Raw genomic sequence first — 23,348 nt, forward strand, 5'->3', positions numbered from 1 at the left:
GATGGGTGGAGGAGTATGAGTGTTAGAAAGAGGCAGGGGTAGGGGGAAGGGGATTATGTGAACCTAAACCCTTAACCAACCACATGGCCAGATGGTGAAGTTCTGGACAAGTCACGATGGTAAGAAAACTTGGTAGAGCTTTGAGTGAGCAAGCAGACAGACAAGCAGAAAGGAAGGGGCACACTCTAGCAGGATGGGTGCTCTTGAGGAGAGAGTGAAAAAGACCAGCAAAGAGCAAAGAAAACCTGAATGTATGGAAACTCTGATCCTTTACCATTGTCTTGGAAGAAATTGTCCAAATCTTGCAATAATATGGGGTCAAAAGTGTTTTCAGAGAGGAACCAATATGGTGATGAACCCGTAGGGAAACACCACAGTGCTTTCCAACTAAATAGAGAATTCGGGATCAACAATAGCAAAAAGGCAAACAACCAGAGAAATACAGGACCTGACAAAAGAAAGAGGGGGGAAAAAACCACAGAACTTTCACAAAGATAGAAAATCACGAAAGCCCCCTCCCTCCCCACCACTCACCAGCAGCAGGACTCTGCACCGCCCAGCCGCAAAAGCAGCCCAGCCTGTGGCTACCTGGGACCTCAGAGCCACAAGCAGACCATAGAACCCAAACGCAGAAAACTCCCACAGCACCAGACCCAGACAGTGGAGACAGAGACAGGGACTGGAGGAGGTACCAGGAACCCACCACCGCACTGCTCAGCCCACAATCATTGCCAGGGAGCATGGTGAAGACCAGCAATCAGCAAACTACAGCACATAGATAGAGCGATCTGCCACAGCACCACTGGAACCGTGAACACCCCACAGGGTTCCCCCTACATGGGAATGGTACGTGGTCCCTACCTATGTGCTCCGGACAGGAGATCCAGCAGCCTTCCCCATCTGGCCCTGACTAATGGAACTGGGAATCGCCTGTAAACTTTAGCAGCTGGGAACCGACAAACAAGTGTACCCAACGGGCATCCTAAACCAGCGAGGCCACTGGACCCTGACCCATACTGCAAAATACGTGCATGCTCCTGCCACTAAAGGAGCACCCACCAACATTGGGAGCTGCCAAGAGAGTATGAACAGTTGGCCCCAAGGTTAGGCAACCCACTGGGAACCAACCCAGGCCAAGTAAAGGCTCCCTCCTGTTGAACACCAACAGGCAGGGCTTGGGCCACAGACCTCACAAATCCTGAACTTCACTGAGTAAATCACAATGAAAGATGACAAGACTCATGAACAATCAAGACAACACACCAAACTCAAAGGCAGCAGCAACCCAGGAAAGAACTCCAGTGAGGGCTAAAAAGAAATGGAGAACAGAAGATTAAATATAGCAATGATAGCACAATTGGCCAAAGTAATAACAAGAGTTATAACAGCAATTTCAAGAGGACAAAGGAGAAATGTCAAAGGAATTAATTCCAAGACCTAAACAGAGGAGCAGTCAAGAATAGATGCAGTACATACCTCCATAAAAGATGAAATTAACACTTTGAGAATCAATGTAGAAACCATAAATAGATCAATTTCCACAATGGAATCCATATGTAACAGAATGAATGAGATGGAAAATAGAATATCAGGAGTTGAAGATAAAACAGAGGAGCTGGAGAAGAAAGTCATAGATATGGAGAAAAAAAAAAAACACTCAAATTACCATAGGGAAGTCCAAGAAGTGGCAGACAATGCCAAGAAATCTAATCTTCGTATAATTGGGATCAATGAAGGAGAGGAATACCAGAATAGAGGCATGAAGATTATTACAGAAAAGTTCCCCAGTTTCAAAAGAGAAAACCTCACCCATGTAACAGAAGCATACAGAACACCTTGAAAATAGGATCTTAGAAGAAACATTTCTAGACACATTGTAGTAAAGACTCTAGACCTGAATTGCAAAGAGCTGATTGTAAGTGCTGTCAGATCAAAGAAGGAGCTACAGTCCAATGGAAGGGAAATTAGAATCACTGCAGATCTCTCCATACAAACTCTCTCAACACAAGGAGAGCCTGGAAAAGTACCATCCAAGTCCTGAAAATCAATAGCTGCCAACCCAGACTGGTATAGCCAGTGAAACTAGCATGCACATTTGATAGAGAAACTAAAATTTTTAATCATAAAGAAAAATGAAAGGAATTCACGAACAAGAAGCCAGCCAGTGCTACAAAAAATACTAAAAGGAGGAATATAACCTGAAGAAAATAACCAGGATCCAGGAACCATATCAGACAGAAATGTAGTGAAGAGTTCACTTCAATAATATCAAATGTCCTTTTTTGTGTTTTCTGACTAAATGCAATTTCAAATATGTTTTATCTGATATTATTATTACTTCCCCAGCCTATTTATGAGGGCCATTGTTTGGAAGACCTTGTTCCACCCTTTCAGTTAATTGAATAGTTAATATTTGAAAGCCTCAAGATCATAGTTAAGGAAAGACAGAGGAATTGTTGCAGATTAGGTAAACTAAGTAAACAGGATAACTAAGCAGGCTAGATTAGATTTTGTGATGGAAAGAATCTAGTTTTAAAAAATGCTGCTGACTACTAATAAAAACCAATGTATGGAGCTGGGAAGATGGCTCAGTGGTAGAGTGCTTGCCTTGCATGCATAAGGCCCTGGGTTCAATTCCTCAGCACCACATAAGCAGAAAAAGCCAGAAGTGGTGCTCTGACTCAAGTAGTAGAGCACTAGTCTTGAGCTGAAGAGCAGTACCCAGACAGTACCCAGGCCCAGAGTTTAGACCCCACAACCGACAAAAAAAAAAAAAAAAAAAAAGCCAATGTAACTAAAGCAGTTTACTTTGAAGCATTACATCTCTTGGTAATTATAGTAAGGTTCTGTGGGTTTTCAATCTTAGGAGATGCTGATAAAAGACAAGTAGCTCTTTGAGCTATTATTGTAATTATTCTATAAATCTAAAATTATCTCAAAATACAAAGTCAAAGAACTGTGTTTCCCCCAAAGACCCTTAAGTAGACTACAGGAAACTTCAATGGTTTGAGAGGGCACAAACATGTCACAAATTTGAAATGTATTACAATATTGAAATTAGTTATCATGATCCTTACAGAAATTCTTTTACCCTCTTACTGTACATTCTTCAAAGTACACCTATGTCCCAAGCTTGGAGCTAGTCAATGCTTGGTGGCCTTTGTGTCTTGACAGATACTTATCTAGTATCTGGGGACAATTTATCACAGCAAGTATACCTTCAAGTTGTTATTTTGCTGCTTGTATTTATGGGCTTTGCATTTTTGTTGTTATCTTTGTATTACAGCACACATTCTTTTCATAACCATACATCAATAGCTTCAAAGATTTGTAGGTGTATAAAATTTGAAACAGAAATGTTAATGAGTTAGCTCAGAACCGCTAACAAAATTTAAACTGAGAAGAGTAATCCACTAAAAAGGAAAATTTGCAGCAGAGCATCGGTGGTTCATGCCTATAGTCCTAGCTACTCAGGAAACTGAGCTCTGAGGATCAGAGTCAAGGCAGCGTGGGCAGGAAAGTCCATGAGATTCTTATCTCCAATGAACCACTAGAAAACCAGAAGTGGCGCTGTGGCTCAGGCGGTAGAGCACTCGCCTTGAGATGAAGAGTTCAGGGACAGCACCCAAGCCCAGAGTTCAAGCCCCGCGACGCACAAAAAAAAAAAAAAAAAAAAAAAAAAAAAAGAAAAATTGCAAGAAGTGTGTGCTATTGAAAAGTTGAGTTTAAACAACTTGTTGCAAGTATGTTGTCGGAGATGAAATACTGTAAAGAATAGCTGCAAGCTGGGCTGGGAAGGTGGCTCAGTGGCAGAGCGCTTGCCTTGCATGCCTAAGGCCCTGGGTTTGATTCCTCAGCACCACATAAGCAAAAAAGAAAAAAACCAGAAGTAGTGCTGTGGCTCAAGTGGTAGAGCACTAGCCTTGAGCTGAAGAGCTGAGGGACAGCGTCCAGGCCCAGAGTTCAGACCCCACGACTGGACCAAAAAAAAAAAAAGAATAGCTGCAAGAACTATGATGTTTTCTTTAATAACATTTCCACAGACTGTTTCAGGACAATATTAGTAAACTGAGGGTATAGATAAAAATATTACTACCACAGACTTTGTGTCTAGAAACCTGGACTAAATGCTAAAGAGTTGTGTAAATTTGTAAAATAAATTAAATTCTCAAAGCCTTCATTTACTCACTAATAAAGCGGGGGTAATGAAATACTTAAATCACAGCAGCAGTGAAGATTAAAATAAACAATACTTAAAACAAATATGAAAGCTTTAATAAGCATCTAACAGGAAGAGATATTGTTATTGCTCTCATTGCTATTGCCACTGTATTATTGTGACATAGTAGGAAAAGTACCTGTAACAATGTTCATAAATTTAAAAAATCACAGGACAATATTTATTACTTTAATATGTATTAATAAATATTACTGCAAATAAAGGAAATTTTAAAAGGTGGTGTTTTCCGGTCAGTGCAATTACCCAATTGGTACTAAGGTCAAAGTTCTAAGTGGCTAAGTTTTTAAATCTGTGATTGTCCATTGATACTGAGGTCAAATTTCTTTTTTGTAATAAAATTAAATCCAAGTTTTATTAAGGATTTCAGTTTACATATTTCAAATTTCTGGAATGGAAGAGAACCATTTTGGAACTGAAGAAATGGCATAAATGAACCTTTGAAACTTTATAAAGAAAACAATTCCTCTGTCAAACGCATCCCCATTATATAACAACATGAAATATAATCTTCAATTTGGCAATAGCTGTTTCCTAAAGGAATGAAAAATAATGATGTTGCTACTTCTGTACGTTCATTAAAAATAGGATTCTATCCTTAGACTACAAATTTTAATGTTCAGAAAACAGCTTGTTTAGATGAACTATAATTACAAAAAAAAATCAGCAAAGAATGTCTAATAAAAGCAATCAAATCATCTTGAAAATAAAAAGAAGAAAAAAACTATTGTAATTGGTTAAGGATTTCCAGTAGTTAAAAAACTGAGGAAGAGTTATGGATAGTACTATACAAATGTGTTTACATTCTAAGATCTTAATATGACATTTCTCAAAAGAATCTTCTTCTAATTGCACTGCAATTCTACTGGGTTGTCAAAAAAAAGAGAGAGAAAGAAAAAAGTTCACCTCCCAAAATTAACAGTAATTAGCCTGAGGTATTTTAAATGTGGCTCTGTAAATCAGACTTAATGGCACTAAACCATTTTGGAAAATGGCCTTATGAAACTCTTTATTCCCATGATCTCTATAGTATTTACTATAATATGGTCATCCAAAATACCTAGGGGAAAAAAATCCTTGGATCTTTTGAAATAGTTGGCCCATTCCATCCATTTTTACTAACGTAAGAGCCACATGAACATCTAAAGCAGTGCTGTCCGGCTGAGGCCAAATTTCTAAGCAGATAAGTTTCTTTTGGTTTTAGATCTGGTTTCTATATGGTCTTGCCTGGTCCTGCACAGGCCCTGGACTCCCTACCTCCTGCATAAGTCTCCCCTTCAGTACCTGTGTCACCCAGGTAACTGGCACACCTGGAAGCAGTCACCTCCCCCTCCTCTGAGGTCAAATCCTGAGCTGTCCCCACACACACACCAAGGTCCCATCAGACTGGGGAGAGGATCCCACCAGGCCCTGAGGTCACATCCGCATCCAGTGTGGCCACACCTCCCCTCCCCTGGCCACACCTTCTCACCACCCCTTCCTGACTTAAACCCAGGCAGGACAGCAGCTAGCCCCTTTCAGCCTGTGAGTCTCCACCATGCATGGCGGTGCAGCACTTCGGTAATAATAAAACATCTCTTCCTGCCTTGAATACTACGTGGCATTCTCTTCATCAGCTACTAATTTACCTTACAGTTTCAAGCCCAGAATGCCTAACCTTGGAGAGGAAACCTAGAGGGAGGGGTGGGAAAAGGACAGACAGAGTCCCACGCTTAAGGGCACCAGCCAAAAGGATGGGCCATTAAGACTGTTATAGCCTATAACATATTTTGGCTTGAGTAGGAGAATATCTAAAGAATGAAGGAGCCATCCCAAGGAAGTATCCCAGCTCAGGAGAAATTGATAGCTCAAGGCTAGCGCTCTACCACTTGAGCCACAGCGCCACTTCTGGCTTTTTTCTTATGTGGTGCTGAGGAATCAAACCCAGGGCCTCAGGCATGCAAGGCAAGCCCTCTACCACTGAGCCACCTTCCCAGCCCTGTTTTGTTTTTCTTTAAAAAAAAAAAAATTTAGCCCTGCAGCACCAGTGGCTCATACCTGTAATCCTAGCTACTCAAGAGGCTGAGATCTGAGGATAGCAGTTCAAAGCCAGCAGGGGTAGAAAAGTCCCTGAGACTCTTATCTCCAATGAACCACCAGAAAACTGGAAGTGGAGCTGTGGCCACAAGTGGTAGAGCGCTAGCCTTGAGCTGAAGAGCTCAAGGACAGCGCCCAGGCCCAGAGTTCAAGCCCCAAGACTGACCAAAAAACAACAACAACAAAAAAAATAAAACCTGTTCTCCCCATTCTTTTTTGTTATATTACTTTATCATTCTTTTAGAGGTAATATACAGTGCAGTTACCTTTACATACATCAGATAATAAGTACAGTTCTTTCCTTTTGCTTAGTATCATCTGTTCCTTCATTCTCTCTCAATCCCTGCCTGCTGCCCATGAGTTGCTTGGTTCACTTTCACCAATGTCCACTGCAGCCAGTGAGTCCCATTGCTGCACGTTTTCACCCATTTTCCACTGATTCTGTGCCCTCCACCCACCTTTCCTCAGATGTACGTAGGTATACACTATATATGAGGTAAAGAATACAGATTCTGGGCTGGGAAGGTGGCTCAGTGGTAGAGCGCTTGCCTTGCATGCCTGAGGCCCTGGGTTCCATTCCCCAGCACCACATAAGCAAAAAGGAAAAAAAAGCCAGAAGTGGTGATGTGGTTCAAGTGGTAGAGCGCTAGCCTTGAGCTGAAGAGCTGAGGGACAGCTCCCAGGCCCAGAATTCAGGCCCCACAACCAGACCCCCCCCAAAAAAAAAAGAAAAAAAGAATACAGATTCAGCCAGATGCCGGTGGCTCACGCTTGTAATCCTAGCTACTCAGGAGACTGAGATCTGAGGATCATGGTTAAAGTCAGCCTGGCCTGGAAAGTCCGTGAGACTCTTATCTCCAATAAACCACCAGAAAACCGGAAGCGACGCTGTGGCTCAAGTGGTAGAGTACTGGTCTTGAGCTGAAGAGCTCAAGGACAGCGCCCAGGCCCAGAGTTCAAGCCCCATGACTGACAAAAAAAAAAATACAGATTTATCTAAAAATGAAAAGAATAAAAATGAAAAGACAAATGAACCTCCCCTGGCATTCTCCACCCTTCAGGTGAATCCTTTGACCCAATGTTCATGCTGAGCCCCTCCGTGTCCAACATCATCTGTTCGGTAATCTTCAGCCACCGCTTCAATTAGTGATGAGCATTTGGTGGTCATTATCCACTTCATCAGTGACAATTTCCATATCATGAGGTCAGCAGACTGAGTTGGGAGAGCACTGTGCTAGGGGTGAAAAGGGAGGAGGGTGTGGTTCCCAGGATTTAAACACATTAGAAATAACCTGCAGAGACCAACACTGATACAGTCTGGCCATGATGACACTGGGCCACAAACCTTTGGAGAAGGGACCTCCAAGACCCAGTCTGTCCATAACCATTATTGTCTGACCATGCCCCCATATGGCCATGGCCCTCTGCACAAGGAACCTCCACTGTCCCAGTCTGGCCACACTCCCACCCCTTATGGCCGCGCCTATCTCCTCTAATCCTCTGGCCACTCCAGACCTAATAGGTGTCCAGGCTGCTTACAGCTCTTGATTTACCCCATGTCTCCTTCCTCTGTACACATCCATTCCCCCCAAAAAATCCACCCCAGCACTGTTAGCTTATTCACACCACCAAGTTGAGAGCTAAGAAATCCAGTTCAAGCCGGGCGCTGGTGGCTCACGCCTGTAATCCTAGCTACTCAGGAGGCTGAGATCTGAGGATCTCGGTTCAAAGCCAGCCCGGGCAGGAGAGACCGTGAGACTCTTATCTCCAATAAACCGCCAGAAAACCGGAAGTGGCGCTGTAGCTCAAGTGGTAGAGCGCTCGACTTGAGCTGAAGAGCTGAGGGACAGCGCCCAGGCCCAGAGTTCAAGCCCCACGACTGACCAAAAAAAAAAAGAAAGAAATCCAGTTCAAAGCCAGCCCAGAAAAAAAGTCTATGAGACTCTTATTTCCCATTAACCACACAAAGGTGTATGTTCAAGTAGTAGAGCAGTAGCCTTAAGCCAAAAAGCTCCAGCTTAGCCCTGAGTTCAAGCCCTAGGGGAAGCATGCACAAGAAAGAAAAGAAAGGGCTGGGAAGGTGGCTCAGTGGTAGAGCACTTGCCTTGCATGCATGAGGCCCTGGGTTCAATCCCTCAGCACCACATGAGCAGAAAAAAAAAGCTGGGAGTGGCTCTGTGGCTCAAGTGGTAGAGTGCTAGCCTTGAGCTGAAGAGCTAAGGGACAGTGTCCAGGCCTAAGTTTAAGCCAGGAGAGGGAGAGGGAGAGGGAGAGAGAAGGAAAGAAGGAAGGAAGGAAGGAAGGAAGGAAGGAAGGAAGGAAGGAAGGAAGGAAGGAAGGAAGGAAGGAAGGAAGGAAGGGAGAAAGAAAGAAAGAAAGAAAGAAAGAAAGAAAGAAAGAAAGAAAGAAAGAAAGAAAGAAAGAAAATAAAGACATCCTGCCTGCTCCTCCAAGCCCTTCCAACTCTTCCCACTCCCCAGCTATACAACATCTTCCCAGGTCTTCTGGACTGGCTGCCTGTGGGGGTCACATCGACTAATGTTCCCGAACTTCAGAGGTATGAAAGATCTGATCACTTGCAGCATCCAGGAACACCAGGCTTCCCCAGACTCTGACAATCCCCAAGACTTCATCGATTGTTTTCTTACCAAGATGGCACAGGTAATCCTCAGCTTGGAGATCACACCTGTAGTCTAGCCTGAAACCAACCCTCTTGCTACCCTGGCCTCAAACCTCCAGGGATCCCAGATTAGGCAAGGGCTGGGGTACTTGGCTCTGCTGAGAACGCCAATTAACAGCTCAATAAGACCTTGCCACTGCCCAGTTCATCCTGGAGCCTGAGGCTGAGATTTTCCCTATCTGGCCTTTGCACCTCCCCAAACCACCCCCCCCACACCCATCTTCCTGGAAAGGGAACCAGGGAATGAGCCAACCTGGCACCCAGCAGCATTGGCGGCACCAGTTGGGGAATGGGATCCCCTGGCCCCGGCCTGTACCGTCATGTGTCAACCTCTGCAGGAGAAGAAGGACCCGCTCACCCACTTCCAAATGGACACCCTGCTGATGACCACACATAACCTCCTTTTCGGTGGCACCGAGACAGTGGGCACCACGCTGCGCCATGCCTTCCTCATACTAATGAAATACCCCAAAATTCAAGGTGCTGCCCCCCTGCCAGCTGGCCCTGAGTCCTATCCACATAGCGCTAACGCCTGAGGTGGCCCAGCCAAACCCTTAGGGGTCTACACCTGCTACCAAGGGTCCTACCCGCGCTGCAGGGGTCCCACCTGTGACCACTTTTCTAGGTCCTTCCCCAGCCCTGCCCAAAGCCACGCCCCCAATCCTGGCCCAGAACACGCCCCTAACCACGCCCACATGCCCCATGTAAAGCCACACCCCTAACCACGCCCCTGACCACCCCTCCAACCATACCTCTCAAGTCCCGCCCATAGCCACACCCCCATTCATCTCTCCAGTTTCACTCCCTACTCAGGCCTCCCAAGGCCCCGACTCTGAGCAAGTCCAAAACACAACCCCCCCTCCATTGTATTATCCCACCCACAAAGCCCTGTCTGTGACCCACCCCCTTCCTAAGCCCAGCCTCTGGGTGGACCCCAATTTCTTTCCTGCCCCCCCTCGCCCCCCAGATCATGGGCATACACGTTCCACCCAACCACGGTACCCATCAGCCAACCAGCCAGGTCCTGGAAGCCCCGCCCAGAATCCCAGCAGCAACCGGAAGTCCCACCCCCAGTCCCAGCCCCTCCCCGCCTTCCCTCCTCTGCCTCCAGCCCGCGTGCAGGAAGAGATCGACGCCGTGGTGGGCCGCTCGCCACAGCCCACGCTGGAGGACCGCAAGGCCACGCCCTACACCGACGCCGTGATCCACGAGGTGCAGCGCTTCGCTGACGTCATCCCCATCAACCTGCCGCACCGCGTCATCAAGGACGCGGCCTTCCGCGGCTTCCTGATACCCAAGGTGTGCTAGGCACCTGGCCCATGACTTCCCGCACTTACAGCTGGCCGTGGGCTCCCTAGGACATGGCCACCAGTGCCCTAAGGCTTTAGCAAGGAAGCATCCCAAGCCCTAGCATCGCACCTCTGAGATCCTTAAATCTACAACTTCAGCCTCTTCCCAGGACCCCATCTCACACCAGAGTGCACTAGGGACTGTCCTTAATCGCACACCCCTTTCCTGTCCTAGACCTCCTTCTTGGGGCTCATCTTTCCAATCCACAGGGTTTGGGACTTAATCCTAGTGGCCCCAAACCCTATCCTCAGAATTCTCCCCTCCCCAGGAATCGAACAGCTGCTTACACAAGGAAAGGTGGGGGAACCCCCATTCCTTCCTCAGACACCAATACAAGCACCAGCATCACTGGGAACCCCAGATGAAGATGGAGTCCAGTGTCCTACCCTCACCTCCTTTCAAAGTCCCCAGGAATTCCAGGTCTGTAAAGTGGAAATGTCAGCTTGCACAACACTGACCCCTTCTGGTCTGTACAGGACACAGACATCATCACCCTCCTTAACACCGTGCACTACGACCCCAGCCAGTTCAAGACACCCCAGGAGTTCAATCCTGAGCATTTCCTAGATGCCAATCAGTCCTTCAAGAAGAGTCCAGCCTTCGTGCCCTTCTCAGCTGGTGAGTATATGAGTCAGTCTTCCAAGCCTTAGGGTTCTGCTTCTTCCGCGGTGGTGGTGGTGGTGGTATTTGTGCCAGTAACTGTGGTTTGAACTCAAGGACTTGTGTTGTCACTTGGTTTTTCCCTCAAAGCTGGCACTTTGAGTCATAGCTCCACTTCCAGCTTTTTTGCTCGTTAATTTCATGCAGTTTCCTGCATTGGCTGGCTTTGAAACAGGATCCTTAGATCTCATTTTCCTGAGTAACTACAGCCCTAGTTCTAATTTAACTCGGTATCTCCCTTGCTTCTCCATCCCACCCCATGCTTATTTATCCTTGAATGCAGATAAGTTAACTTTCTCCCAACTCTAAAGTAACTTAAAATCTCTGCCACTAGGTGGCGCAATTGAAGTACTGCCAGCTTTGGTGCTTTGTTTTGGCTCAATTCTGCCTTTAGCAGGGAAATTCCCATTTACTTTGTATGAAGAAGAAAAATCATAAATGACCATATTGACTAGTGTATGCCAGTTGCCGCTTGAGAGGGATTACCAGGGAAGTGACTAAGAGCTGGGCTCACAGCTGGTCACCCAGAGGGTTTGCACCTCACCTCTGTCCTGTGTAGCCTTGGATTTGTTACTTCCCTTCTCTGAGCCTCAACTCCCACACCCATAAAATGCAGATAAGTTAGGTCCTAGTGGCTCACACTTGTACTTTGGAGGCAGAGATCTGGAGGATTGTGGTTTGAAGCCAGCTAGGACAGGAAAGTCCATCAGACTCTTAACTGTAATTAACTATCAGAAAAGCTAGAGGAAGAGCTGTTGTTCAAGTAGTAGAGAGCCAGCCTTGACTACACTCTGGAGCTGAGTTCAAGCCCTACTCCCAGCACAAGTACACACACACACAGCCCAGAAATTGTGCCTTTTCCAAGAACACAAAAGTTAGCTCTGACACTACCAATATTTGAACCTGGAACAGCTGTGTTTGAATTTGCATTTGCTCCATTTTCTCCAAGCATCTTTCTACCTCAGGATTTTCCCTGAGAGTTTTGGGGGGCAAGCTGCAGTCTCTCAACCCCCTTGAGTCACTTTAACTCCTCCTGGCCCTCCCCTCTGCACCCCTGCACCCGATGCAGGCTGTGCCCAGGGGAGTCAATGGCCAGAATGCAATGCTTCCTCTACTTCACTGCCATCCTGCAGCGTTTCCCCTTGCAGCCGCTGGGGGCGCCCGAGGACATCGACCTGACCCCGCTCAGCTCAAGTGCTCCCTGCTGACACCCCCACACCTGGTAGCCTGGCCTGGGAGCTTGGTGGCAGGTGTCTAGGGAATGTTCCATCCTCCTCCACTGTCCCTTCCTGTCTGGTTGTCATGTGCCCTTCCTGTCATCCTATATTTGTCCTGTTCATTTTATCCTGTACATTTATCCACTGGGTTCAGAAATACTGGGGGATGGAAACCCATCTCCTGTGCCCTGGACCTGAACGATGTGTTCTGTTACTCTTTCCTGGAATTTCCGTATCATTTCCAATCAAATTATCTTTCTAATAGGTTCTAACCTGTCTTGGCCAAATTAAAGATGGAGAACAGAAAAACAAAATGACACGTGTGTTGCCTGTCAATGGTCAGTAACTGTCATTAAGAAAATAAACCAGATACTCAGAAGGCTGAGATCTGAGGATCAGGTTTTAAAGCAAGCCCAGGTAGGAAACTCCTTGAGTCTTATCTCCAATGAAATACCAAAAAGTCATTAGTAAAAGCGTAACACAAATGGAAAGCACCAGCCTTGATCAAAAAAAAAAATCTCACAAACAGGGTCCTAAGTTCAAGACTCAGGATGAACACACCCACATGGACTCATCTCAGTTGCTCCGCCTCCCCCACCCCCCCAAGCAACATGTGGCTCATGACCCTGAGCAACAACCTACAAGCATCAACCCAGATGTGAGACTCCCCCTCCCTCCCCTGGCTCTTGCCTGCACCACCGTAGCTTTCAAAGCTTTCAAAAGTGTTGAGTCCCCACACCTGTGCCCAGCAGATGCCATTGCGCTGTAGGAGGGGCCCAGAATGTGAGTCACAATGTTCTCAGGTGGCAGCAGCTGGTGCAGTGGCTCCTTACTCGACCCCAAGTGCCCAGAGCTGGCAGCTGTGCATGCTGATGACAGGCTAGGATTTTGGGGTTCTGTGCCCAACTGGGGACTGGAGCTCCAACAGCAAGACTGATGTGATCTAGCAATCCCAGAAACAGAAAACATCTTCCACAGCCTAACATCTCCCACAGCCTCTTTGAATGGGGAGGGGCTGGGAAGGTGGCTCAGTGGTAAAGCGCTTGCCTTGCATGCTTGAGGCCCTGGGTTCGATTCCTCAGCACCCATAAGCAAAAAAAAACTGGAAGTTGCTGGGAAGGTGGCTCAGTGGTAGAGCGCATGCCTTGCATGCCAGAGGCCCTGGGTTCGATTCCTCAGCACCACATAAGCAAAAAGAAAAAGCCGGAAGTGGCGCTGTGGCTCAAGTGGTAGAGTGCTAGCCTTGAGCTGAAGAGCTGAGGGACAGCGCCCAGGCCCAGAGTTCAGGCCCCATGACCAGACCCAAAAAAAAAAAAAAACTGGAAGTTATACTGTGGCTCAAGTGGTAGAGCGCTAGCCTTGAGCTGAAGAGCTGAGGGGCAGCGCCCAGGCCCAGAGTTCAGGCCCACGACTGGACCCAAAAAAAAAAGTCATGGGGAGCTGGGCGCTGGTGGCTCACGCCTGTAATCTTAGCTACTCAGGAGGCTGAGATCTGAGGATCGCAGTTCAAAGCCAGCCTGGGCAGGAAAGTCCGTGAGATAATAAACCACTAGAAAACCAGAAGTGGTGCTGTGGCTCAAGAGGTAGAGCACTCGCCTTGAGCTGAAGAGTGCAGGGACAGCGCCCAGGCCCAGAGTTCAAGCCCCACGAGCAACCAAAAAAAAAAGTCATGGGGCTGAGTGCTAGTGGCTCACACCTGTCATCCTAGCTACCCAGGAGGCTGAGATCTGAGAATCACAGTTTAAAGCCAGCCCAGGCATGAAAGTCCATGAGACTCCTATCTCCACTTAGCCTCTAGAAAAACCACAAATGTAGTTGTGGCTCAAGTTATACAAGACTAGCATTGAGCAAAAGAGCTCAGGGACAGCACCCAGGTCCTGATTCAAGCCCCAGGTTATGAGGTCTGAGGGATGCAGCACAGTACACACCTGTACAGCCCACACAAGGGCCTTGATTTGGGAAAGGTCTTGGGCCAGTAGTGGTGGCCCTCACCTATAATCCCAGTTCTGGAGGCTGAGATGGGAGGATGAGAATTTGAGGCCAGTCTGGGCTGTATAATTTGAGGACGGTGCTCAGTGGTGCAAAGCTGATCCTAGCATTGCAAAACTAAGTCTTGGATGGCACCCTCACTGAACACAGCACCCATGTCCTCCTCCTCCCCTGTCTGCCCACCAGCATCCTGCCCAGTCCCAGAATCAACCACTTCCATTTTAGGCCCACCAATCTGGAAAGTCCCAGATAAGGCCCTCCAGCATTTTTGCCCTGGGTGTGGGTAGCCCTGGGGCACAGTGGTACTCACCTTGCACCCATATCCCCAGGGAGATAAGTGCTCAGAGCTTCCTCTTCCTTCTGGCCATCCTACAGTGCTTCCATTCACCTCACCCCACAGTGCACTCCCAGCTTGGGCTGACAGCCGCCTGGGGCAAGGCTCCACCTGCCCAGCCTCCCGGGCACTCCGTCCTCCTGCCCCTTTTTGTCAATGAAGTCCTGTACTCATGGAGGGAGTCACACATGCAGTTCTGAGGTAAACTTTATTTCTTGGCTGGCAGGACTTTCAAACCCATGCTCCTGCTGGCACCGTCGCCCTGCCCGAGCAGGTGGCAGCCCAGTCCGAATGGTGCCATGGCAGGGAGGGGTTGGGGAGTCACTTCACATTCCAGGCTGGGGGAGTGGGGAGACTGGAGAAGGTCCCCCCCAACAAACCCTCACCAGCAAGAGGCTGTGACTCACCTCAACCCCAAATCGCGCCTCCTGCCTCTCCACACCCAGTGGAGAAACGGCCAGATCGGGCAGGACACACAGACCCTCCGCTTCACCCCAACAACTGCCCCCGCCCTGCCCCCACCTGGGGCAGCCACAGGCTCATCCTCCTTGGTCCTCGGCCATGCAGTCCTCCACGCCAGGAAGGACAGAGGCAAGCCAGAAGCAGCAGCGGTGGCAGGGGAGTAGAGGGCACTGAGGCTTGGTGGGCAGCCGCCAGGCCCAAGGCTCTCCTGAAGTTGGGCAGGCAGGCGAGCTGTCCGTCCAGGCAGCGCTAGGGCTGACCGCTAAGTAGGGGTAGCCGGCTGTGAAACAGGTACTTGAACACCTTTCTGTCCTGATGCTGAGCGGGGAGAGGAGGGGACAGGAGACCATGAGTCACTAGAAATGGCGCAAAGAGGCCAAGGGAAAAGAAATGAAGCTGTTGATGGGGACGATAGGAAACTGGGCTGGCTGTGGGGGGGAGGGGGGAGATGAGAAAGAACTACATGGAGTCAAGACTCAAGGAAGAGGCTCAGTAAGATTGAACATGGTGCTGCTTGCCTGTAATACCAGTTACTTGGGAGGCAGAGAGCAGGAGGATTGTACCTGGAGGCCAGCTCAAGCAAATGGTTAACAAGACCTCCATTTCAACACATAAATCATGCACAGGGTGGCTCACGCCTATAATCCCACCCACTGTGAAGCACAGGCAGGAGAACTCAAGTCCAAGGCCAGCCCTGGACAAGAGACCCTAAGTGACAGAATGCCTGCCTACAACGTAGGAGGCCCGGAGTTCACACCCCAGTACCATAAGGGGGAGAGAAGACTGAGAAAGGGCATGTAGCTCAAGTGGAAGAGTACTTCTGTAGAGTGTGCAAGACCCTGGGTACACATGCAGAGGCCTGCAGGGTATGGGCACAGGGAGTTCGGGGAGCTAGACAACTGCAAAGAGGGCTGGGGAAGCAGGTACCTAGCTGATACTTGTCTTTGGCTGCTGCCCGCTCCTTGGCATCAAAATACCAGACAGTGATGGCGTACCTGTGAACAAAAATCATAGGTGCAATCAGCGTTCTGCATTCCCGACACCACACAAGGGCAATCAAGTCACTTTAGGGCATTTGGCTGTGTTCCCCCAGACCTTGGCTCAGCATCTCAGCCCACCCTCCTCTCCAGGGTTCTGAGATGCGTGCATGTTCCTAGAAACACAGGTCATACCTGGTGGCGTAGGCTGGCTTCACCTCGTGGGGGTTCCGTCGGTCAGACCAAAAAATGAGCAACCGGTCAAAGAGCGGCTCGATGTTGGCTACCACAGGCCGGCCTTCGGGGAAGATCTGCAGCAGGCCACCGTGCACCTGCAGGCAGGCCAGAGGCAGCAGCTAGCTGAGCCTGCCCAGCGCCTCTGCCATGCACTGCGCCTGCACGCCCACTAGGGGGAGTGCCTCCCCTACCCCGCCCCCGCCTGGGCTCTTAGAATGAATGACAGCCCAGAGTCCCCATCGCCATGGCAATGGGCAGGAAGCTACTAAAGACAGGAAAAGGGGGAGAATGTACAAGGCAGCCGGGTGGGGCTGGGCCAGCAGCACCATTCCCGGAAAGCGGGGAGGTCCCCCCCGCAGTGGGCTGGAAAGGAGGTGCCATTCTCCAGGAAGAGCCTGCGCTGTCCCATGCAGGCTGGAATGGAAAGGACGCCCGCCACCCCCCTCTACCTTGACATCCCAGTTCTGATTCAGGTAATAGATGCAGGTGACGCAGCGCCCGTCGCCGTGGGGATTGTCAACGTGCCTCACGTACCCCAGCCCGTTGCCTGGGTAACAGGCCACCATAGCCTGGCGGAGACAGGGAAGTGGTGTGCTGAGGCCAGGCCGGGACCTTCCCGCCGCCTCCTCCTCCAGGAGTCCTTCCTCATCTGGGGCCCAATTCCAACCAAGACTCTACCCCCACCCACGTTCATCAGAAGCTTCCACAGCCACCCAGGACCCAGAGGGGCTCAATGAGTAACTGTTTGGTTTTTGTTTTTAAAATTTCCTCACCCTACACCTCAGACATCTCAGTGAAGCAAAACCCAACTTCAATGTTTCCAGGTGGACAGGCACCTGGCCTGAGCCCTCACCCTTGGCTGCCGCAGAGTGGCGTCTCCTGGGCAGCTTTGCATTGAGGAGGCCAGCCTCACCACAGAGGCTGCGCTGCCAGGCTTGACTTAAGGTGGGGACTGAGTTCTTTTCTTAAAGGACCCCCAGGTAAGTTCTAAGGTGCTGCGATGTGGAGAACCTGTGCCCTTGACTACAAGAACCTGGCTAATACACATCCACACACATCGGTCTCATCCTCAAGCTCCCGCTCCAAACACTCTGCGTGATGCTGGGCATGTCGCTTCAACCCGCCTCACCTACCCCAGCTGTAAAGCAACCTTAGGGTACCTTATTTCAACAGGAGCATTCAGCCCCAGAGCACAGAGAAGGTTCCAGATCACCGCACACCTAACAGTCTAGCCTCCCAGTGTGGGCTGCTGCATGCATCCATCTGGCTAGAGTTCCTGCACTCTCCTGACCCCACTCACCCAGGAGCTAAGAGGAAGGTGGCTGGGGTGTGAAGGAAAGTCCTAGGTTCACTCTCAGGCCTAGCTGTGGGTATCTACTCCACTACCTAAGGCAGTAGAGAACCCAACCTGCTCTCTGCCTGCCCCAGGATACAGGAAGAAGCCCCCAGAGAAAGCAAGCCCTGGGCCTGACCACGAGGATCAGGAGGGAGAGCCCACCTTGCACAGCTTAGCTCCCTAAAGACAAGAGTGGTCCTGAGAAGCCCCCCCCCACCCCCTTCCACTCCGGGTGGGGCCTCAGCCTAGCTGCTGGGATCACAGAGTCACTGATGAGATGGGCAAGGCCCCCCACCTGGAAATGCAGTCAGAGGGTAGTACTGGACTCTTCCACCTAGAATCTTTCCCTACATTGTACCCCAGCATCCCCAGCCTCACATGCTACGGCCTTCCCTGTGCTCAGTCATGGTATCTACTTCATCCCCACCCCAGGCCTCAACTCCACCAGTGATCCCTTCCCCGCGTCTCCTTGCCACTCAGGTCACGTGCCACCTTAAGTACTCCACAGCTCTCAACATTAGGCTAGTCTGAAAAGTGTCCCTATGGAAGCCTCTGGGGTCAAGCTCCCCTGCCCAGTGCCCAGTGCACTTTCTGCCTGCTGACAGCACCCCACCCCCAAGCAAAAACCTCAGCCACAGCCCAGAAAACTGCTCAGAGTGGGCAGGTGGGATCAGCAAAGACACTGAAGAGTTATACTATTAGGGACAAGGTGCCAAGAGCACGCACACACACACACACACACACACACACACACACACACACACACACACACACACACACACACACACACACACACACACTGCAGACTTCACCGCACTGTCTAATTGTGTGTATGAGGGAGACTCAGGGCCTCCCACCCTGGGACAAGGTGCCAAGAGCACACACACACACACACACACACACACACACACACACACACACACACACACACACACACACACACACACACACACACACACACACACACACACACACACACACACACAGCAGACTTCACCGCACTGTCTAATTGTGTGTATGAGGGAGACTCAGGGCCTCCCACCCTGGGCACTCAGCAGTTCTGGTTTCCCCACTTCCTCCTTAGGGATGGGGGGGCGGGGGGGCAGGGGGGGAGCTGACCCTGGGATACAGCTGCTGAGCCATGAGAGCCACACTGACTTTGCCAGCACAGGAGCCATGCCCAGGGGAAGGGGTGGGTGTTGGCTATCAAGTAACGGGAGAGGGGCGGGGGATGAGGTCCAGCTGGGTGGGGAGGACACAGGCCTGACTTGGGGGTGGGGAGGCTGGTCTCTGAGCAGGCTCCAGCCTGAGAGGAAAGCCACAGAGCCACAATCTAAGATGGGACCTGAGCGACAAGGGAGGACACACCAGGAACACACCTGCTTGTGGAGCAGAGTACAGCCAGGGCTGTCAGCCTGGCATCGCTGGGGCTGAGAAATGGGCATTCCTGCCCCACACACCTGTCCAACAACAAGCCTGAGACTGGAGGCCAGGACCCTCACAGGCATAGACTAGCACTACACAGCTGGAGCCGCAACTCCACTTGCAGCTTTTTTGGTGGTTAATTGGAGTAAGACTCACAGACTTTCCTGTCCCAGCTGGCTCTGAACTGTGATCCTCAGTTCTCAGCCTTGTGAGTAGCCAGGATTACAGGTGAGAGCCACCAGCGCCTGGCTATGGGCCCTGGATGGTAGCTGGAGGCCCATGAAGCTTTGACAATTGTCTATGAAGTCCAACTCAATGAACACTTTTCCTAAAAAGGCCCTAACTCCATAAAAAAAAAAAAAAACTACTATTCTACAAGAAAAAGGGACCAAGAAGAGACAAGGGGAAAGGGGGCGAGAATGAGGAAGAAGTGACAGTCTAGGACAGCTCTGCCTGAACCGAATGCACACACACAATGTCACCCCCAGAGGCTGTCCCAGAGGCAAATGCCACAGTTGGCCCAAGAGCACAAAGTAGCCAGGGGCAAGTGCTCAGATGGCAGGCAGCACCCCCGTCCTCTCTCATCCCAGCTCACCCTAACTCCCTCTCCTTGGCCTTCTAGGTCTTCTACCTCAAAGGTAGGATGGACAAGAGGCCAGCAGACAGGAACAAATCAGAGGACAGGGCAAAAGGGAGAGGGGCCGGGGACAGAGGAAGAAACACTGCCCTACAGACTATCCTCTATCCAGGGGCTGTGTGCAGACACCTGGGGCCAAGAACCAGCCACAGCCAGTGCACAGGTGCGAGGCTGTGTGTGTCACCAGCTCTAATCAGGCTTTCCAAAGGATTCCAGCAAGGTTAAGAACACTGTGCCCCAGGCTAAACCTCCGGCTTACAGGTGCATAAAGCAAGGCCCAGAGGGAAGCCAGCGATCCCGCAGTTCCCACTGGAACTGACTAAAACCGAACCCCAGAAGCCTGCCTCCGATCCACCCATGCCAGTACTACTAAAGAAATCAAAGGGCTCCCCAGGCCCTCCGTGAAAGCCTCCCACCCAGCCTTACCTTGGTGCGCCCATTGATGACGTAGTTGCCCAGCCGCCCAGCACAGTGGCGGATTACAGCGTCCACGTGGGCCATGAGGGCACCGATGCTCCGGCAGCCTGGCTCGTGGCCTTCCACCCAGACAATCTGGTCCCCGCGAATGCTGCGCGGTGAGATGGCCCGCTGGCTCACCAGCTGCCCATCGCGCAGGCGCCCACCCCACTTCAGCGCCTCCACCTCGGCCAGCACCCGGCCCCCCAGTGCTGCCCCCAAGAAGTTGTCCTTGACGCAGATACCATAGTACCGCATGCAAGGCACAATGTAGTCCAGGGCCAGGCGCTCAGGAGCGCAGGGTAGAGTCTCCTCCCTCAGCCGGGCACTCGCCTCACCGACGCTGCCAGTGCTGTTGCTGGTAGTGCTGGGGCCACTGCCACAGCCTACATCACCCTCTTCCTTTGCCTCCTGGTCCTCTTGCCTGGCCCAGGGCCTCTTGGCAGGTGAAGGCGCATCCCCGCCATCCTCAGCCCACTTCCGTTTAGGGGCCTCAGGCCGGGCACCCTGGGCAGCCAGTCGCTGGCACTCCTTAGTGACCAGGGCCGCTGCACCTTCACTCTGCAGCGGCCACAGCTCACCGCCATCCTGACTACCGAAGCCTTCCCGCAGGGGGCTGGCAGTGGTAACGGTGGCTGTGGCTCTGGAGGTCCCACTGCCAGCCGAGACCTCACCGGCTGCTCCCTTTTGGTGGTAGGAAGGTAGCAGGGGACAGGGCAGGTAACTTTCCACCCCCATCCTGGCTCGGCTAGGCTCTAAGGGCTCTGACACAGACCCTGGCAACTGAGGGAGAGCCTGACTCAGGGACTGTGGCTGGCACGGGCTGTCCATGGCTGCAGTGTCTTCATCCCCCGGGCATGGAGGGCACGGCCCCGGCCCATGATGCCACCCTCCTCCACCACCTCCTCCTCCTCCTCTACTTGCTGCAGCCGGGGGCCGCTGGACCTGGCGTGGGGCAGGGTAAGGCAGGGCCGGCAGCAGGAGCTCCTTTTGGTGCTCTGGGGATGCTTGCTGGCCCCCAAGTCCACTGGTGTCCCTAAGGATGTGAGAAGAGACCGGCTGGGGTTGCTGGAGGGAGAGAGAGAAAAAGGAACATAAGAGGAGCTACGGACAAACAGGTAGGCGATGGTATAGACAGTAGAGAGAGATGACTGGGGACACTAGTGATTTCAAACCCCGGGTACCTGAGTTCAAGTGCAGGGTCAGTCTGAGAATGTGGGGCAGGGCAGGGGAGGAATCGCGCACCTGTGACAGGACGGTGAAGGGGAAGAGATGGGATGGCCCAAAGAGAGGACGGCAGAGAAGGGAGGCGGGGAAATAAGATCCAGATCCCAGAGAGGAGGAGGGATCTGGGGCAGAAAAGGAGTGGTTGGAGGGGTGGGCAGGAGGCGGGATCTGTCGGGGAGGGGAGGCTCAAGAAGGAGAAATGGAAGGGGGGGGGTCTACAGAAAGAGGAAATGAGGGAATCTAGGGGAAGTCGTCGTAGGTGGAGAGAAGCAGGCACACATAGAGGAAACTGGGGAGTTGAGAGACAAAGAGATCGGGGTTGGGGGGGGGAGGCAGAGAGGAAAACAAAAACAAAAACAAAACACCCGAGGGAAGCTGGGAGGGCTGGGCCTGACACGGACAGACAGGCCAGGTGGGGGTGGGGGGGCTTGACCTGTGCCCAACCGGAGGAAGCCTGCTGGAGGGGGGGGGCTGGACTCACACCCAGACGGAAGGGAGGTCCTGAGAGGACGGACACACGGAAGGGAAGCGGGGAGGAGGGGCCTACGGCAACCGAGGGGGGTCCGCGTACTCCGGGGACCCTGAGGAGGCCCCGTGCTCCCCGCCTGCCCCCCTGGCCCCCGGGCCTCGGGGCGCGCAGTACCCCCTGCCGCCCCCCCACGCCCGCCCGGCACCCAACGTGCGGCCGCCGCGCGTGCCTCCCCTCCCCCACTCGCCCTCCGCGGGCCGCGGGCCCCGCGCGCCCCCCACCACCGCGCGCGCGCGCGCGCACACACACACACACCACGCCCGGCGCGCAAGGGCGCCCCGACTCCCGTTACTTCTCCTCCTCCCCACATCCCTCCATTTCCTCCGCGATCTCCTCACCGAGCTTTTTCCTCCGGCCCCGGCGACGCCGTTTGTGCCAACCGCCCAGCGCTTCACAGAGCGCCATACCCCGCCCCCACCACCACCCGCGCCGCTCCACCCTCGCCCCACCTCCTCCTCCCCCCGCCCGCGCCGCGTCCGGTGGACACGTGACCTCGCCCGCTCTTCACCCCTCCCTCTCCCTTCGGGATAGGCATTGCGCAGGCGCAAAGCCGCACAGGGTGGGGTAACCCGAGAAAGTCCCTTTGGAGAACTGGGACGGCCGGCGGCGCGTGGTTCATTTACCTATCATGCCCCGCCCCCTTCCACCCGGAGCGTAGGAACGCGGCTGAGAAGGGGCGGTCCTGAGGGGGGAAATGCAAATGAGATCATTTACATGGAAAGCCCTAGCTGCTGGGCTGTAAAAAGCGGAGCAACCTGGAGCAGCGGGTTGGGAAAGCGCCCGGCAAGTGAGCTCATTTGCATAGGCCGCTCCTCCCCGCCCGCCCTAAGAGAGGGGTGTTGAAAAATGGCTGCGCAGTTAGTTGGGAAAAAGTGTATGTAAATTTGCGCGCCGGTAATTTACATAAGCACTTTTTATAACGGAGAAAGGACGGGATGTCCTACAGGGAAAGCGGACGAAGAAACGGTGAGCAAATATTTGCGTGACCCGCTCCACCCTGCCCTGCCCCCCTCCCCTCCCCCAGGAACCTCGGCTCTGCGGCCGGCCCGGAATGAACCCACCCGGGACGGCGATGCGGGAGACATTGGCGTGACCGGCTTCTGAGGACATGTGGGGCATCGCTCGGGGGAGGACTGTGGAGATAAGGTCATTTTGACTGGCCGGCCTCTCTGCCAACGCCCTGCAGGGCCAACTGCCTGGGAGAGCAGCCAGGACTGTGTCTGGCAGGCTGCTTGAAGGTGGTGGCTGCCACCCTGAGCTCCAAGAGACCGCCCCCCCCCCACGGGCCCATCCTTGACCTTGATGCCCACAGATCCACTAGCCTCGCTAATTTGATCACCGGGAAAAGGGCATTCATGTTCAGAATCACACATTCCTCGGGCACAGTCACCTATAGAGAGAGATACCTACAGGTCATAAACACGTCACACCCACTGTCACCAGTGTGAACACAAGCTAGGTGTGGTGTGCATACCTGTACTCGAGGAGGCTGAGGAAGGAGGATTTCTGAATTCCAGGC

General features: G+C 51.7%; 1 protein-coding gene across 2 annotated transcripts; it reads right to left on the reverse strand.

The window, feature by feature from the left end:
• Positions 1-14,732: 14,732 nt before the first annotated feature.
• LOC138812930 (prolyl hydroxylase EGLN2) lies at positions 14,733-22,247 on the reverse strand. 2 transcript variants are annotated; one of them, XM_070001213.1, is made up of 6 exons: positions 22,168-22,247; positions 20,044-21,141; positions 16,669-16,788; positions 16,178-16,314; positions 15,933-16,000; positions 14,733-15,323 (listed from the first exon to the last, which is right to left on the reverse strand). In XM_070001213.1, exons 2-6 carry the CDS (start codon positions 20,902-20,904, stop codon positions 15,268-15,270), a joined length of 1,242 nt encoding a protein of 413 aa, XP_069857314.1. In that variant the 5' UTR covers positions 20,905-21,141; positions 22,168-22,247; the 3' UTR covers positions 14,733-15,267. The 2 variants fall into 2 exon arrangements, with proteins under 2 accessions (XP_069857314.1, XP_069857316.1); XM_070001215.1 differs by lacking the exon at positions 22,168-22,247 and adding an exon at positions 21,784-21,882.
• Positions 22,248-23,348: the final 1,101 nt, after the last annotated feature.

The sequence above is a fragment of the Dipodomys merriami genome, unplaced genomic scaffold (genome assembly GCF_024711535.1).
Source record: "Dipodomys merriami isolate MVZ:Mamm:240054 unplaced genomic scaffold, mDipMer1.0.p SCAF_106, whole genome shotgun sequence".
NCBI classification, from domain to species: Eukaryota; Metazoa; Chordata; class Mammalia; order Rodentia; family Heteromyidae; genus Dipodomys; species Dipodomys merriami.

Excerpts from the sequence above, each read along its gene's own strand:
- LOC138812930 (XM_070001213.1), bottom strand. The coding sequence starts at position 20,904 with ATGGACAGCCCGTGCCAGCCACAGTCCCTGAGTCAGGCTCTCCCTCAG. Across the intron at positions 16,315-16,668 it reads ATCAGAACTGGGATGTCAAG|GTGCACGGTGGCCTGCTGCA; the intron begins GTAGAGGGGGGT and ends GCCTGCCTGCAG. Across the intron at positions 16,001-16,177 it reads AAGCCAGCCTACGCCACCAG|GTACGCCATCACTGTCTGGT; the intron begins GTATGACCTGTG and ends TTTTGTTCACAG.